A 17780-nucleotide genomic window follows, 5' to 3' on the forward strand; every position below is an offset into this window, starting at 1 on the left:
AATGACTGAAAATAATACGCAGTTAGAAAAGCGTTTGGTACAACAGATTACAGAAAATAATACACAAGTGCAAGAGAAATTTTCAAAATTTGAAGACGAATAAAGCACAATAAAAAATGACGAAGAAAATTTAAGATCAGAATTTCTTCAACTGAGTAATCGTATGCGAGAACTGCAACTGCATGGCCCTGCACCATCAACAAATAATCCAAGATTGAAGGCACCCACATTCGATGGAAGTATTCCATTTCAAATTTTCAAACTTCAGTTTGAAAAGACAGCAATGGCCAATAACTGGAATGCAGCGGACAAAGTGGCGTCCTTGTTTGTATCATTGAAAGGACCTGCGGCAGAAATCCTTCAGACTATTCCAGACTGTGAACGGGACAACTATGAGGCATTGATGAGTGCGATAGAAAGACGATATGGTAGTGAGCACCGGAAACAAATATACCAGATCGAACTGCAAAATAGGGGTCAGAAAATGAACGAGTCATTGCAAGAGTTCGCAACTGAAATAGAACGACTGGCTCATTTGGCAAATGCAGATGCACCTGTGGATTACATTGAGAGGGTAAAAATTCAATGTTTCATAAATGGAATTCGTGATGTGGACACCAAACGCGCCACATATGCATTGCCAAAAAGAACGTTTGCTGAAACGGTTTCGCACGCCCTCACACAGGAAACAGCTTCCCTGCTAAGTAAACCAGCACACAAAGTACAAAGAGTCGAAATGGAACAACCGGCGCTGATGGAAGAAATATTGAAGACTCTGAAGACAATTGCTGCACAGCGAGTAAATACAACAGGCAGATGTTTCAACTGTAGAAATACGGGTCACTTTGTCCGAAATTGCAAGATAAAAGTAAACCCATCAAAATGGAAACAACCAACGGAACATCGAAAGGGGATTCACCACAAAAATGCGGATGCATTATCACGTCGCCCTTGTCCACTGGAATGTAAACATTGCTCCAAATCAGAAGGAAAAGAAGGTATAATCGACGTGCGATTACTGAATATAGAACCTGAAGATGATTGGACTCCTCACCGCATCAGAATCAATCAGCTGGAGGACCCTGATCTTGCAAAGCTGATAATAGCCAAAGAAAATGGGGTACGACCACCAAAGGAACAAATAAGTAGCGAGAGTCCAACGGCAAAAGCATATTGGGCCCAATGGAACAGCATAAACCTCGTTAATGGATACCTTCATCGTACCTGGGAAAGTGAAGATGGCAAACGGTCTCGTCTGCTGATCATAGTACCGAAGTCCATGATCCCGAAAGTGTTGAAAGAATATCACAATGGACCTAGTGGAGGGCACCTTGGAATAACAAAAACTATAGAGAAGATTAAACAACGGTTCTACTGGATCGGTTGTCGAGATTCCATAGCAGAATGGATAAGTAATTGCGTAGAGTGCATGTCAGCTAAAGGTCCTAAAGCCAAAAGTCGCGGTAGGCTACAACAGTACAACGTGGGATCACCATTTGAACGAGTCGCAATGGATATTGCAGGTCCGTTCCCAACCAGTACGGCCGGAAACAAATATCTACTGGTTGTCATGGATTATTTCAGTAAATGGCCAGAAGTATATGCCTTACCAAACCAAGAAGCGAAGACAGTAGCCGAAGCGTTTGTAGCAAATTGGATAACAAGGTTCGGAGTGCCCGTCGAATTACACTCAGATCAAGGCAGGAATTTCGAATCTTCCATTTTCCAAGAAGTCTGTACATTATTGGGCATCCACAAGACACGGACAACAGCGTTACATCCACAATCAGATGGAATGGTGGAGAGATTCAACCGAACACTCGAAGAACATATGCGGAAAATCGTTGATAAAGATCAACGGAATTGGGACAAGTGCATCCAGATGTTCCTGCTGGCGTATCGTTCAGCGAAGCACGAGACAACTGGTTACACGCCAGCAAAGATTATTTTTGGATCTGATCTGCGACTCCCTGCTGATCTTAAGTTTGGAACGAATCCTACAGCTGTAAGAAATGATGGAGATTATTGTTCTGCCTTAAAGGAAGAAATGAATGAATTGCATCTAATGGTAAGACAGCATACGCATCTGATGAGCAATAAGATGAAGGACCGGTTCGATCAAGCGGCAAATTCAAAAGGTTTTGAAGAAGGTGATCTGGTCCTGTTGTACAATCCACTTCGAAAGAAAGGCTTGTCCCCGAAACTGCAGACAGCCTGGGAAGGACCCTATATGGTGATGAAACGACTTAATGACGTGGTATACCGCATACAAAGAAATGGAAAAGCACGATGTAAAATGAAAGTAGTACATTTGGAGAGGCTCGCCCCATTTGGTTCAAGAGGATTTGTGCCTAATCGGGACGATTAGGCTTTAGTGGAGGGCAGTGTTACAAAAAGTAGTATTAAGTTATATTTGTATTGCTATATGCATCCCTTATTATGAACAATAGCTGTGGGTATATGGAATAGCATTTGTCTTGTTGTAGACATCTGGCGCCGCACTGTCTGCTTGTCTACTTCAACAATTGCTGAGTCTTGCGCCGCGGCTGTCTGCTTGCGTCTGGCGCCGTATAGCCGTATGTTCTGGAAATTTCCAGGCGCAATATTCTAGAAGGACACGTCGGCATCAGCGAGAAGTGCGTGGCTATATAAGCCGTGGCAGCGCCAACGTAATAAATCAGTGCTAAGAGAAAACTGCTATAGTGTAGACGAGTTGTGAAATAAAGAGTTGTTGAATTAAATTAAACAGTGTTGATTTTATTTGTCAATCCAGAGATACGAACCTAGCAAAGTAAACTAGCAAGAGTAAATTCGTAACAATATATATTTTTTTAATTTTCCCTGTAAAATGTAACTCTGTAAGAAAGTAGCCTCAGAGAACGTACATTCATTTTTCCACCCCTCTGTGTTGAGGCAGCTGCACAACTACATAACTGTGTCCATAAGAACGTGTGTATTTTAATATTTGACAGATGTCGCCTGCAGTCTGTCGCGCTCTATGTGTTCCGGCCGTCATTCTCATTTGACAGTTTAATGATTATCTGTTTATTTACTGTTTTCATTGGTATTGGTTATGGCTGAACAACATAAGTAAGTATTTAATTAATAATAAAGTATTACATGCATATCGAACATACGACCTACTTGTTTACTAGACTTACTATTGTTAAATAAATATTTCACAACAAATCATGCTTAAAACCATAAATCAAGTCAGTGTTGTCCTCTTCCTTACACTACTAATTTGCACATGGGACTATTATTATAGTTTATCTGTGTAGCTTTCCAAGCTATTACAACAAGTGAATTAGATTCAATCCAGAGGAACATATAACTGAATGATATTGATTATGTAAAAGTATAGAGATATGTTGTATATTATTGTGTGATCGGATGGTGTTAGATCAACAGTCTTCATTTAATTTATATACATATATTTTTATATTATTACAGGTTGATATATCCCATTAAACATTTTCGTGACTTTCTCGAGAATGAAATACGTTTGGATGGCCGAACATTTGATAAATATCGACCGATAGGTGTAAACATTGCATCTTGTCAACACTCTTTGGGGTCCAGTGCAACGAAAATCGGAAATTCGAACATTTTATGTGGCATACGGGCAGAGTTATCCAAACCACGAGCATCCAAACCACTTGCTGGTTATATTGTACCTAACGTTGACATGTCATTTACAGCATTTTCAAAAGCTTCCTCATCGTGTAATAATCAAAATGTGTCCGAAATATTGGAGTGTTTTATATATAGAATATTATATGAATCACATTGTTTGAAATTGGAAGATTTATGCATACATCCTGGAAAATTGGTGTGGTGTCTCTATATCGATATAATTGGTTTAGAAGTGGATGGCGGTGTTTTTGATGCTTCAGTTTTAGCTTGTGCCTCAGCGCTCAGCACTCTAAATTTACCAATAGTTACATACGATGAGAAAAGTGGTAAAATAGAGATAGGTGATGAAATGAAAAAGCTACATTTAAATATTTTCCCTGTTGTGAGCACTTACAGTATATTCGACAAGTAATTTTTGACTAAATATTTATATATACGCAATAACTAAACAAATCGTTTTCAGTGTTGTACTGGTGGATCCCACATATCGCGAAGAAAGTATTTCGAGTACGGTTTTTCATCTCGGCGTACATGAAGACACAATTGGACTTTTTCATAAAAGTGGCGGAGTACCTATCTCAGTAAAAGAAATACAACAATCGGTTAAAAATGCTGTACACAGAGAAAAAGAGATTACAAGTCTTCTTAATAGTTTGAAAACAAATCAATAAAAACGCCTAAAGTTAGTAATTTGATAGTTTAATTTCTATAGAGAACTTATGGTTTATTAATTTCAAATTCTAGTTTAACATAAATAGATAATTTTGGAACATTAATTTATTCGAAGGAACAATTACATACATACATATTTCAACCTCGCGAAATTGTGAAAACTTGCATTCTATTAAGATGTATTTTAATTTTATTTTAATTGTTTTAGAAGTATTTGTACATAAAAGCATATGTAAATTAACATTGTAGATGGATATTTAGGCAAACAATATATGCATTTATATGAAAACCTAAATATTAAGCAGATTTGCTTCATATTATAACATATGCTCAACAATTATTCTAGGTCGTCAATCATAACTGAAGATTGAGTGCCATCTAAACCAAGAGGCAAATCAGCTCCTCCAATAGAATTAGCTGTGACGATTTTGGGTGTTTCGTTCTCTGAACTTGCACGGTTACCAAACTCTTGCATTTTAAGAATCAGCATAGCAAATACTTGTGCTGGCAGCGATGTCTGCAGAACTTGGAGGAGGCGAGCTGGTTGTCCACATACCACTATAGCATTAGCAAGGTGCTCTACACCATTTTCAAATTCACCACGAGCAATTAAAGTTTCACCCAACTGAATTTCCTGAAGGAAATACCTGTAATATAAGTATATAATTTTAATACAATCTATGGGAAGGTCAATACAAATTATCGTATGTATGACGCATTGCTGCAAGTGTTTCACACCCTGTATACAGTTCTAGTGGATTACGAACTCTTGTTTAGAACTATCGCAAACAGTTTGAAAAAGCACGTTGCTTCGTTACATAAGGTATAAATAAGGCTTGACAATTACCTTTCAATTGCTTCATGATCATTGAGGTTTGGTATTCCACTGCGGCCAGCATTTCCATTTTTTCGGGTACGACGTCTGCCTAAAATATATTTTGTTGTAATTGTGCACATTTACACAAACTTCACGTTGTCTTAACTACAAAATACTTACGCTCACGGACTTTCTTCTTGTAATCGGGATCAGTGCGTCGTTTACTGTCGAAATAAATGCAATATCCAATGAAAATTGTGCCGGCGACACCGGCAGCTATACCTATCGCCGTTTTATTAATCGCATTCATATTTAATTACTTTGAAACTTAAATATAAGCGAAAATATTTTCTTCAGACACGAATGAAAAAAACTGCCTTCACCCAACTTGCTCAGACCAGAGAACTGCAGAATGAATGGGATGAGACATAATAAATGAAACACAGCATGTAAAAATATTGTAAATTATAAACGTTCTCTGCTCTGTACAGAGAACGTCTATCATAGAGAAGGTTCACGGCGCGGAGAACGTAAAAATATTTTTGGCTAACTCGGTCGCGATGGTCCGATTTCACCACATACAAATTATGAGCGTGTTTCACCATATTTAACAGCGATTGAGCGGTTTTTTGAGTCTATGAGCAATAACAAAAATAAATAAAAGAGAACCAATGCAGGGCACTATACATACAAGCGTATTTATATGCAGGTGATTTCTGGTAGGCGGAGAAGTTCCTGTATGCTACATACATATGTATGACTTTTTCTAAAGCTAACATATACTAATATGTATGTACATATGTTTTACGGGGGAAATTGCGCCAAAATGAAACATAATGAGACGTATGTGTGTTGCTCTTTTGCTTATATTTTTATAGGTTTACATGCAATCATATCAATTGATATGAATATCATTTTGCGAATTTTTGTGAATTCATGCAAAATTGATAATATTGTAATGAAATTATGCTATTTCAAGGTCATATTTGTATTTAATGTGTGAATAACAGTTAATTTTTAAATATTTCTTATCTTTGATAATATAATATAATTTCATATTCATGTACATAGTATATATGCTATATATGTGATATATTATTGTATATTACAATAATAATATATGTAATCACACCTCTTATCATTTAAAACTTTCATACGCATCTATTCTGCAGATATGTATGCAAGTACAAATCAATTTCAAATCAAGATATTATCATTTATCAGTAATATAAAAAAGCGCGCGCTTCTCTATATTTACGTACACACATGTATGTATACACAACCAACATACAAATATGTGTACACATGTAAATATGTCACCCGCAAAAAGTATAAATATTGTTCTACAAAAACAAGAATCGTTCAAATAGCATCATACATACTTATATGCGTACACATGTAAATATGTGCGTATGGCATTCCCTCACAAATAATGCATACACAACATACATACTTATATGCGTTCACATGTAGATATGTCACCCGCAAAAACTACAAACATTGCTTTACAAAAACAACAAACGTTTGAAATAGCATCAGCAGCGTCACAAGTCAATATGGCAGCCAAATAGTCGATAGACGTTCTCTGCTCTGTATCTACGTTCTCTGCAATATTCATGTAACAGGGTGCCACAGTGGCAAATGTTTAGAATGAATCAATAAGTGAATAAGTGTTGAATTTTTTAAATTAATTTTACTTTTATATTGTAAAGGTAAGGCAGGAGTGAAATTTACTGTATGAATTTTATATAATGTTTATAGTAATAATCTAGTAAAACTAAAAGTTTATATAAGTTCTTTCATAAATTTTATTCTAGAAGCAGAGAACGTATATTTATCTCTCTGCTAGAAGTATGTATCTTCTTAAAACTTAAAGCAGAGAACGTATAATATTGTACATTCTCTGCTTAAAGATTATCTTGCTATTATATCCTTTCATTTGCTATACAAAAACCAAAGAAAGAACAATATACGATATACGTTATATATTATACGTTCTCCGCACCAACTTCTTGTATGGGAACAGTTTTTGGGTGAGAATACAATTTTTGATATTATATTATCCATTTATGCCATTTTATCTATAAAAATAAAATTGTTGATAATATCCCAACTTTCTCTTGCAAATATGTATAGGTGCGTACATATATACTCCAATATAAAAACATTAGTATATTGAAAAAGAATAATATGTGGTATTTACCACACATATAATATATTTTATATTACAAAATTAAAGAATAGGATAGGCCATGTATTTGGTACTTGTTAATTATTTAATACGTTATTACTCAAGTGTAGATGGCGCACTATTAAACACAATTCCGTGCGATTAATTTGAAATCAAGTTCTAAATAGTTAAATAAGTTAATATTCAAATACATGTATAGAGAGTTATTGCTGTTCTCACACCAGAGGAATGCTGAGGTCCTTGTATGTTTATAGTATGTATTTGGCCATATTTATAGGCCATGTATTTGGTACTTGTTAATTATTTAATACGTTATTACTCAAATATAGATGGCGCACTATTAAACACAATTCCGTGCGATTAATTTGAAATCAAGTTCTAAATAGTTAATATTCAAATACATGTATAGAGAGTTATTGTTGTTCTCACACCAGAGGAATGTTGAGGTCCTTGTATGTTTATAGTATTTTTAGTTGTATCCGATTGAAGCTGAACATGCCGACATTTAGTCGAAAATTTCAAACCGGGTTATTTTGAGTTCCACTTTTAAATTCCGATTTTAACCTTCGTTGCCGCCATTGTTCAAATTCATCATACGAAGCTAAGACTTTTGTCAGAACTGTAACCTTTTAATGTTGTTGTTTTTTTTATTGGGAGTGTTTTTTTTACGTGTCGGGTCCCAAACCTAGCGCACAACCTTATGCAGGGGATGTTTCGCTTCTCACTTTAGCTCGCCTCCAAACGGATGTTCTTGCTTAAGTCATATGTAAAAGAATCGTTTCTGGCCACTCCCAAGTGAATGGCGATCAGAGAACTTTCCTCACTTGTGTGAACTTCTACACATGACTCCATCCTCTTGCCAACAGGTGCTACTTTGGACTGAGTAGGCAATTGAAAAGCAAAGTCCTCTCTCGACAAACAAAAACCAAACTCTATAAGTCGCTCATAATTCCCGTCCTGCTAAATGGTGCAGAGGCTTGGACGATGTCAACAACGGTTGAGTCGACGTTGCGAGTTTTCAAGAGAAAAGTTCTGCGAAAGATTTATGGTCCTTTGCGCGTTGGCCACGGCGGATATCGCATTCGATGGAACGATGAGCTGTACGAGATATACGACGACATTGACATAGTAGTTCAGCGAATTAAAATACAGCGGCTACGCTGGCTAGGTCACGTTGTCCGGATGGACGAAAACACTTCAGCTCTGAAAGTATTCGACGCAGTACCCGCCGGGTCTTATAGAAGATTGTATCTGCTCGATTAAGTTTTGCAGATTGAAGAACTCGCCTTGTCTGAAACCCCGTTTGGTATCGTACGGCTCGGATAGGTCCTTCCCGATCCTGACGAGCTTTTGGCATTGCTCAATGTCAGTTTACGCAGCCGTATTAGTTTTTCGGGGATTTCAATTCAGACAACACGGCATAAAGGCAGCTCCTCTTCCTGTTCTGTTAGTCGCCGCATTTTTTCAAAGAATTTTCGAGCATTACCCCTGTCGGCCAAATTGTCAAACTCTTAATACTCACGCATTTCGGCCTCTCTGATTTTTCTGTCTGCAAATGCGTCTCGCTTCCCTTTTCAAGTCTCGGTATCTATCCCATCCCGCAAGTGTTATGGTCGATCGTAACGTTGCGAGGTATGTAGGTAGTCTGTTTTCTCTCCGCTACGAACGGGGCTCCTCTTCGTACCAGCTGTTCTTTGCATTTACAGAAAACCAATGGTTTCGGTTGCAGCTGTACGTAAGGAGCTTGAAGTAATCCACCAACGAAGTAACGAGACTCGGAGTCGTTGCCTGGTTAAAGCAACCCCGACCGTTAGGCGAGGTAGCGAAAAGGCAGCGCCTTCAACCACCTAAATCGCAAAGCAGACAAATAAGGCCACAGGACTGCACAGGAGGCCGGAGGCCAACTATCCTACCAATTGAAAGGCTGCGTCTGCTGAGACCTTGAGAGCTCTTGGCGCGAAGACAAGCGTACAAGGATGGGTGCTACTCTCTACGCAGGAGGGTCTGGTCCTAACTCTTGGAGTTAGATTTCTAGGACTTCAACTGTCGAACCTGCAACGACTGGCCTGCATCTACGTCTACTAGTTCAGGTGGCCAAAAACACACTGCTTCAAATTACAGCCGAAGGTTTCAGCAGAAGTGAGTTAATCTCATCCCAGACAGTAACAGCAAAATAGTAAACTTCATTCAGAATTTCAGGGTTACCCTTAGCTGTAAGACTGAATGTGGTACACCGATGGCTCGAAAACGTCGTAAGGAATTGGTGCAGGAGGAAATTATCTATTCCTGTGGAAAGTTTGCGAGAATATTTCGAGCAGAGGTCTTTTTATAAGTCAGTGCGTAGAGATAAACCTCCAACGCAACTATCGCAACGAACGTCTAACAATACTCAACGACAGTCAATCGCCACTTAAAACGATCTCTGCCTACGAGATCAAATCGCTACTGGTGCAGGAGTGTATAGCACGGCTGAACAGTCTATTCGAACGTAACCAAGTGCAGCTTATTAGGGTGTCCGGTCACTAGGGTATAGCAGGGAATGAACTAGCTGATGTGCTCGCTCGCTCCGCAGCATCCAAATTGCCGGTTCTGCGACATGAAACCTGAAACTGCAGATTACATGCTGGGAAGACGCAGGATAAAAGCTTTGGATCCGTATTTCCAAATAGGAATAACGTCGCCTCAATACCTTGCGGTATTTTGGAATTTTTCAATATGCTGAGGCTGAGTCAGTCGCTGTGACTTAGGAGAGGGCACAAAAGATCTTAGGCCGCGGTGCAATCTTCATTTATTTATTTTATCTTATCCTATATACCATTTTCTTTGACCAATTCATAATTTTGGCAATCTGAGTTGGATTCTTCCACTTTTTGTGGAGATCAAAAACCGTTCTACTTCTTCCAGAGTAAAATGAAAATATCTACCCATTTTTAGTATTTTAATTTTATTTAACAGCTGCAGTTCCGTGACTGTAAATACTTAATTTCTGTAATTTCGAATTTTACTTGCATATTTTAACATTCGCAGTTGTTTTTTCAAACATCCTGTGATGCTACTTCTCCAAGTGTCCCATTCTCTGTTTCTATGCTGTTAATTCACTTGTACAAATAACAGCGGATAGCTGAATTAAACAGCCACGGTGAGAGCACAGAGATAGAAAACATACACTCACAGCCCAAAACATAGGTGCTCGCACCACGGCGAATGGCAAATGGCATGGACAAGATACGATTCGCATTTTTAGTTCAGTTCACCGTAGGCTTTAAATACGTTAAGTTTGTTGCAGTTACACACGCAGTAATATCATCTCGTGTTGGGCGTAGGTTGACAAAGTAGGCATTTATAAATTTGAAATAAATATACATACATACATATGTATATATTATATATGTGTATAGGCACGAGTAATTGCTTAAATTTACAAAAAGTAAAAAATAAGAAATGTAAGCAATAAAATATATTGTTGAAAAAAAATATATTGTCAGCTTACATATGTAGGTATGTGATTCAATGCTGCTGCAAGTTAAAGTTTAATACCTCACAGAAGAAAGAAGTTTCGCCACTGACTGATGTCAGCCAGTACTCGAACTACTGGTTTTTCTAGTATGTGTGTGTTTGTGAGCTTCGTCTGCCAACATTGCGCGAGAGAGAGTGTACTTACTTGCGTTCAAACCTCTTTAATGATGTTCTGGCTGAAAAAAGATTGCAGTGTAAATGTATATATATAATATATATACATATATGTGTTAACTTTGTGTGCGCGCGTGTATTTATGCACAGACATTACAAAAAATTCTTAATGAATTACAAAAAAGGAAAAGGTAATTCAATTAATATTTTTATTACAACTAAAAAATCAAGTGGAGAATATTGAGTTCACGAAAAGTCGTCGCCAACGATCAATTGTTTATACAACGTACATATGTACATATGTGATAAGACAAGAGCGCTGCATGGTTAATGTTATTAGTGCGTTCAGTATATTTTAACGGCGATGTTTAAATGTTGTCATTAATATTTGAGGTTGGGTAGATGCATATGTATGTACATACTTATATGATATACATATATAAATATAAGTAAACTGTACATACATACATATGTATGTATGTATATTTGTATACGTAAGTGCTTGGGTTTACAAGACGTCTACCTGCGCACGCAAATAATAGGTAAATAGCTAGTTGCTGGAAAAGTAAATGGTAAATGATTTTATGTAAAAAAAATAAAGATTAAAAATGAAAAAAGGCAAAGAAAGAAAATATAAAAAGATAAAAGTAAAAAATGTGATAAAAATATACAAACATATGTATGTATATACATATGCATACATACATATATGTATGTATGAAGAGTGGTGTCTCACAAAGCTAACCATGTAATATGCACACGTAATGGTTTAAATAAGTACCGAGCGTTTAACCTCAAAGGGTGTGATTAAATGTGCAGTTTATTGTAACGATTTCCCAACTGCGTGTAGAACGTGGCACATATTGGAGAAGTACTACTAGTATCAACAATTTAACTATAAAAAATACATACATATACTTACCGGAATCATTTAGAAATTTCGGTTTAATGAATGAACGTCGTTGCTCTCATCAGTGTGTGCACATTTCATTTGACGATCTAAATGCTACAAAACCATAAACAAGCTAGCAAAAAGAAAACACTAAATTCACATATACCCGCATTCACCGATGTACATACGTATATACATATGTACATAAATATGTAAATTCCTGCAGCAGCACGTATAATCCACGCTTGAAATCTTGTTAAGCTAAAACACATTTTGCCTTGTTAACAATTGTGAGAAGCGAAAGCTCCCAAAGTGTAACACCAATTTAATAAAAAAAAAAGTACCAAAGTGTAAATATAATATATGTGCTTGTGTTAAGTGATAAGCGTTACACCAGTGATAATAAGTGTATTGACAAGTTGGAACATACATAGATCTGTATATAAAGGTCTCTCATTAGGCACTAATAATTGTCTTAATTAACGAATGAATGCTACGCAAAACTAATGGTAAACTCTGCAAATGCATTAATTAAAATAATATTGCTTATTATGTTTTTCTAATTTAAGGGCACCCTTTGCGCTGCAACTTCTAGACATGTGTGAATCTATTAGAAGAGAAAATTTTTAATAACTAAAAATTCTTAAATTGTCTTAAAAAATTTATTGATTTGTAATTTAATTTGGAAAGCATGTTGTATATTACCGGATTGGCCTATATACTCGTAAATAGTACATTCATATGTATGTACATATATACATATGTACCACAGTTAAATGTGTATGACTTAAAACTGCGATTCGAGCTTGCTTCTTTCGCTCAGATTTCAGTGTAATCTATCGAACTTAACATTTTTCCTTTTCAAAAATTGCCTTTTTCATCCCAAATCGTCAATATTAGTAATCGTGGAAATATCAATTATTACATCGTATTTATTATGAATTTTGGGTCGGCTTTAGTATACCATCCCACGATTTCAGGGTTAAAAGTGGGTGGGGTGCAATAAAGCCATACGCAATAAAGCCATAAGGCAATAAAGCCATATTTTTTGGAATAAAAATTAATAAAAAATTGGTTTATACTCCAATTTATTATCCCTTTTTTTGCTATATCATGAGTAAAAAGCAAAAAAGAGAATTACTCAAAAAAAAACTTGACACACCCCGGTGTTGGATCGGCCAGAGTTATTTTTTTTGAAGCGCGGCCGAAGGCCGCCAACTCAAAAAGGAGTTTTACTCGAAAAAAAACCTAACACACCCCGGTGTTGCTTCGGCCAGAGTTATTTTTTTTGAAGCGCGGCCGAAGGCCGCCAATGCAAAAAGGAGTTTTACTCAAAAAAAATCTGATACACTCCGGTGTTGGATCGGCTAGATATTTTTTTTGAAGCGCGGCCGAAGGCCGCCAACGCAAAAAGGAGTTTTACTCAAAAAAAAAAACCTGACACACCCCAGTGTTGGATCGGTCAGTTTTATTTTTTTCCTGCATTTGAGTTTTTTTTTATTTATTTTTTTATTTCGTTTGGGAGATGGTAACATTTATTATTTGACAATACGGAACACTTATGTTATTGTGTATGTAGTGAAATTTGTGTAAAAAATAAAATGTTTATTTTAAGCAAATATCTAAGTAATAAATATAAAATAAATATGTACAAATATTGCAGTGAAGTGTAAGTGTATAAAAAGTGCATAATATGAAAGAAAAAGTTACCATACATCGAGAAATTGCGGAATTAAATTTGCGACATTTTCAACTTTAAATGTTAAAGTTTGGGGCGGCAATAATTATATATTTTCTTAATCTGGAGCATCAGCCCTATCCAACCATACAACTTTTAACCCTGAAATCGTGGGATGGTATACTAAAGTTTCCCCAAATAAAAATTATAAAATCTAATTAAAACTTACCTTCCTAAACAATTTAACGACGTAATATATCTTTATGTAAAATGTCAGATAAAACAGGGTTGCAATTATATTTTTGCGTGACATTTCACGCAAATATACATGGGTTATTTTACAGCCACTGCAAATAATTTTCTGCGTGTGTTTGTTGTTGTGCCCGTGTACCAAGAGGAAATATATGCAATTCTTGCACCATGCAAGGGTTTTGCAAGAGCAAGAGAATACCCCTATTATTATATTTAAAATATGAGTTTGAGTGCATAATAATTCGATATTCGATATATTCGAAATTTTGTTTCGATATGAGTGCATAATAACCAAAAAATATAACCACTTTATATCCAATATTGAAACAAAATTTAAGTTTTCGTTGAAAAATGGATAAATTTTGGATATTATATCTGTCAGCGATTTCCATTTATTTTTGATGATACATTGGTTTGTATTTTAGGCGACGATATATATATTATTTTATTTAAAATATGAGTTTTGGGTATAAAGTGGTTATATTTTTCGATTATCATGCATTCATATTGAAACAAAATTTGAGTTTTCCTACTGTACTGTAATATTATATAATATTACTTATACACATGTATATATAATATTACTAATTTGCTTAGTAAATCTAAAAAAGAAACTATCCATATGCATGAATAGAGGAATTTTTGCGAAAAAGAGGAATTTCAGCGAATTGCCTTACCATCACGAAGCGCTCTATTTCGTCGTAATTTTTGGTAAACGAGTGTAAAATGTAATTTTTAAAATAAAGATTTTTTAGGTAAAAAACCTGCTAAAAGTGTAAAATGTGGATTTATTGAAAAGATTATAGTGTAATTTAATTAATTTGAAGAAAAAAATGTGAATAAAATGTGTTTAATGTGGTGAAATAGCTTCTTGAAATGTTCGAATTTTGCGAATTTTTGAACATTAACGTAGAATATCTCGTAAACTAAGCGTTTACGGTACCTATAACCCTATATATTTTTTAATCAGGAAATCGCGGCGCTAAAGAAATCGTAATTGTGCCCTTGTGTTAAATCAGAAATTTAAGTGATGTAGTTTAATTATTTTTTAATAAAGACCACCTCTCGCGCCCTAAGTCCTTTCTTTAGAAAATAATAAAAATGTTGGATTTCGTGTCTGAAAATAAAATTGCTAAAAAGGATTCTCCTTAACTGGAAATTCACAGTTTCAGTGCGAAGCATTCTCCAAATAGTCATTGATTACAAATTCAAAATTACATCCGTTCAGCATACGTAGATTCGGCTGTCGTGGTAATGTGTATTTTTGGCCACAAATTTTTGCTTGCTCCTCCACAGATATTTTAACCTTTTATGTTATACTTAAAGATATATTTATTCGTTTTAAATATATGTATATATGAGTTGATGAATTTATGACCAATAACGGAGAGTACATACATACATACAAGTATTAGTAATATAAATAAGTCGATTGTGTCGGCTCCTTTACATTGTAGTTACTCCTTTGGTCCATAAATAAGATTTTTAGTAATAATTCGACTGGGGCACCATCTAGCGGAATAAATTTAAAAAATATTTTTTCCATTGCCAATATACAAATACAATGAAATCCCCCATTCTCATAGCCGGACATCTCTCATAACTGGGCAAACGTTTTCATTATTATTTTCATACAAAAACAATTCCTATAACCGGAAATGAGTAAGTTCTAATTACCGGACACGGTCAAATTTCGTTAAAATTATCTCTGATAAACGGACCAGCTTTTATAAAATTTGTCAAGGAAATTATATATATATATATGTATTTATAGTTCTCACTTTTTTAAATTCTTAATAGTTTTTGTTGTTTTGGGACAGTTTTTTTAAATACGATCACATCTCCGATCACATCAAATTTTACACTCACCTATGAAAACAATACTACATAGCTTTCTATTTGATTTTTTATTAATGCGAATATTATGTACTGATATGTGCATTGATAGAAAAAATTCTCATTCAATCTTTTCATTAAAGTACTCTATTTAAGCCTTTAAGACGGTCATATCTTTATAGTTTTTTAAACTCGTCATTGCCATGTTGCAAAATAACGTTTAACAAGCTCAAGAGTACATGGAAAGAGAAAACTTTCTGTTCTAAATTAATTTGGAATATTATGGATTATATACCTAAAAATATGAACTTATAATTGTGACGAGCTGTTCCTGTAATGATATTCGTCAATGACTTAACTTTCTTGTCCATTTTCGTAAACTGCTAAATCAACATATCACTTTTGTTTTTAAAGGCGAATTGAAATTTATATTTTTCAAACGAAAATTTGTAAAAGACCCTTGAAACGGGAATCCACACACACCATCTCTTCGTCGATTTCAAAGCCCCACAATACTAATACGGCTGTGTAAAATGACGTTGAGCAGCACCAAAAGCTCCGTCAGGATCGGGAAGGATCTCTTCGAGCCGTTCGATACCAAACGAGGTTTCAGACAAGGCGACTCCCTTTCCTGTGACTTCTTCAACCTACTTCTGGAGAAAATAATTCGAGCTGCAGAACTAAACGGAGAAGGTACCATCTTCTGTCAGAGTGCAAAATTGCTGCCGTATGCTGACGATATTGAAATCATTGGCCTTAGCAACCGCGCCGTTAGTTCTGCTTTCTCCAGAATGGTAAGACAGGGAAACAAATGAGTGTGGTGGAGAACGAGGGCAAGACGAGATATCTCCTGTCATCAAACAGACAGTCGTCGTACCCACGTCATTGTTGACAGTCATAACTTCGAAGTCGTAAGTAATTTCGTCTTCGTCTATCTTGGAACCAGCATCAACACCAACAAGAACGCCAGCCTGGAAATCCAACGCAGAATCTCTTGCCAACAGGTGCTAGGAAGAGGAAGACCTCCACTCCGTTGGAAGGACCAAGTGGAGAAGGACTTGGCCTCGCTTGGAATATCCAATTGGCGCCACGTAGCGAAGAGAAGAAACGACTGGCGCGCTGTTGTTGACTCGGCTATAATCGCGTAAGCGGTGTCTACGCCAGTAAAGAAGAAGAAGAAGTGGACCATGCAAATCAACTGTGAGGTACATAAGGGATAGGCAAGCAATCTAAGAAATGGTGGCATAGATTCTCTTGGGGGCTTTTGGGAATAATGTTCGTTAATTCTTATGTCGTATACTGTCAAACACATGAAAAAATCACTCTGCTGGAGTATAGACGGTCCGTGCAAGGCTTAATGTCGCAAAAGGTTATTGGTGTCAATAAACGGAGCTTTCTTTTTTTTAATTACACAACTTAAAAAAAATTATGTTAGCAAATGATGATGTTTTCAAATGTCAAGATTACGAGTTTATTATGAATCGATATAACGATAGTTTTCTTTTTGAAATCGACTTACCTTTTGCTGGTTTCAATTAATGGATTTTGGCTTTGTACACTTAATTTTTATGAAATGATCTTTTATTTTCTTATTTTTGTGAAGGAAAATATAACAAAATCATTAAAGTTGGATATACAATTTTTCATGTTATTGCATAAACTGCTACTGGAGTTTACGCGCTATAAAAATATAATTTTTTTATACATTTACTAACATAATAGGAAATCCAGGTATTCGTACTTAAAATACGTTTCGGTAGAGTACTTTATTTCTCAACAATCCACTTGTTTTTGTTTAAAACTTGTAATTTGTTAAAGTTTTTCGTCTTTAGTGCTGTTCTCCTATCAGACATTAGCGATTCTGTCCCGCTTAACATTCTCTCCCACTCTGTAAAATTAAAATGTATTAACCTGATATTCGTTTACCTAACATATAGGCACTGTAAGCAGGCTAATAATGCCTTTGAAAATGAAATTCGAATTTTGTCGGGAGAATGTTCACATAATATGTTTCAATTCCAAAATAAGGATTACTAAATAAAATATGTAAATATTTTTATACTCTTGCAACTTGTTGCTACAGAGTATAACAGTTTTGTTCGCCGAACGGTTGTACCCATCACTTAAAACTAAGCGAGATATAAATAGAGTTATATGAAAATAAAGGATCGGGATG

The 17780-nt window shown here is 35.7% G+C and overlaps 3 protein-coding genes across 5 annotated transcripts in view; 2 read left to right on the forward strand and 1 right to left on the reverse strand.

The window, feature by feature from the left end:
* Nucleotides 1-2937: 2937 nt before the first annotated feature.
* On the forward strand, nt 2938-4603 carry LOC105233032 (exosome complex component RRP43). Of its 3 annotated transcripts, XM_049458118.1 has the most exons (4): nt 2938-3090; nt 3454-4044; nt 4100-4318; nt 4381-4603. In XM_049458118.1, exons 1-3 carry the CDS (start codon nt 3074-3076, stop codon nt 4305-4307), a joined length of 816 nt encoding a protein of 271 aa, XP_049314075.1. In that variant the 5' UTR covers nt 2938-3073; the 3' UTR covers nt 4308-4318; nt 4381-4603. The 3 variants fall into 3 exon arrangements, with proteins under 3 accessions (XP_049314075.1, XP_011213270.2, XP_011213271.2); XM_011214968.4 differs by lacking the exon at nt 4381-4603 and having other exon boundaries at nt 4100-4326; XM_011214969.4 differs by lacking the exons at nt 2938-3090; nt 4381-4603 and adding an exon at nt 3219-3352 and having other exon boundaries at nt 4100-4326.
* LOC105233030 (mitochondrial import receptor subunit TOM20 homolog) lies at nt 4476-5544 on the reverse strand. Its single transcript, XM_011214967.4, has 3 exons — nt 5306-5544; nt 5156-5234; nt 4476-4955 (listed from the first exon to the last, which is right to left on the reverse strand). The coding sequence occupies exons 1-3, from the start codon at nt 5433-5435 to the stop codon at nt 4646-4648; spliced, it is 519 nt and encodes a 172-aa protein (XP_011213269.1). The 5' UTR covers nt 5436-5544; the 3' UTR covers nt 4476-4645.
* A 5385-nt stretch (nt 5545-10929) lies between these two features.
* The window catches only part of LOC105233033 (fat-like cadherin-related tumor suppressor homolog), a 67558-nt gene continuing 60707 nt past the window's right edge, over nt 10930-17780 (forward strand). Inside the window, exon 1 of the mRNA XM_049458082.1 lies at nt 10930-11137. Coding sequence (XP_049314039.1) covers nt 11089-11137 — 49 coding nt within the window. The 5' untranslated portion in view covers nt 10930-11088. The remainder of the gene's footprint in view (nt 11138-17780) is intronic.

This window comes from Bactrocera dorsalis, chromosome 5 (genome assembly GCF_023373825.1).
Source record: "Bactrocera dorsalis isolate Fly_Bdor chromosome 5, ASM2337382v1, whole genome shotgun sequence".
Taxonomy (NCBI): Eukaryota; Metazoa; Arthropoda; class Insecta; order Diptera; family Tephritidae; genus Bactrocera; species Bactrocera dorsalis.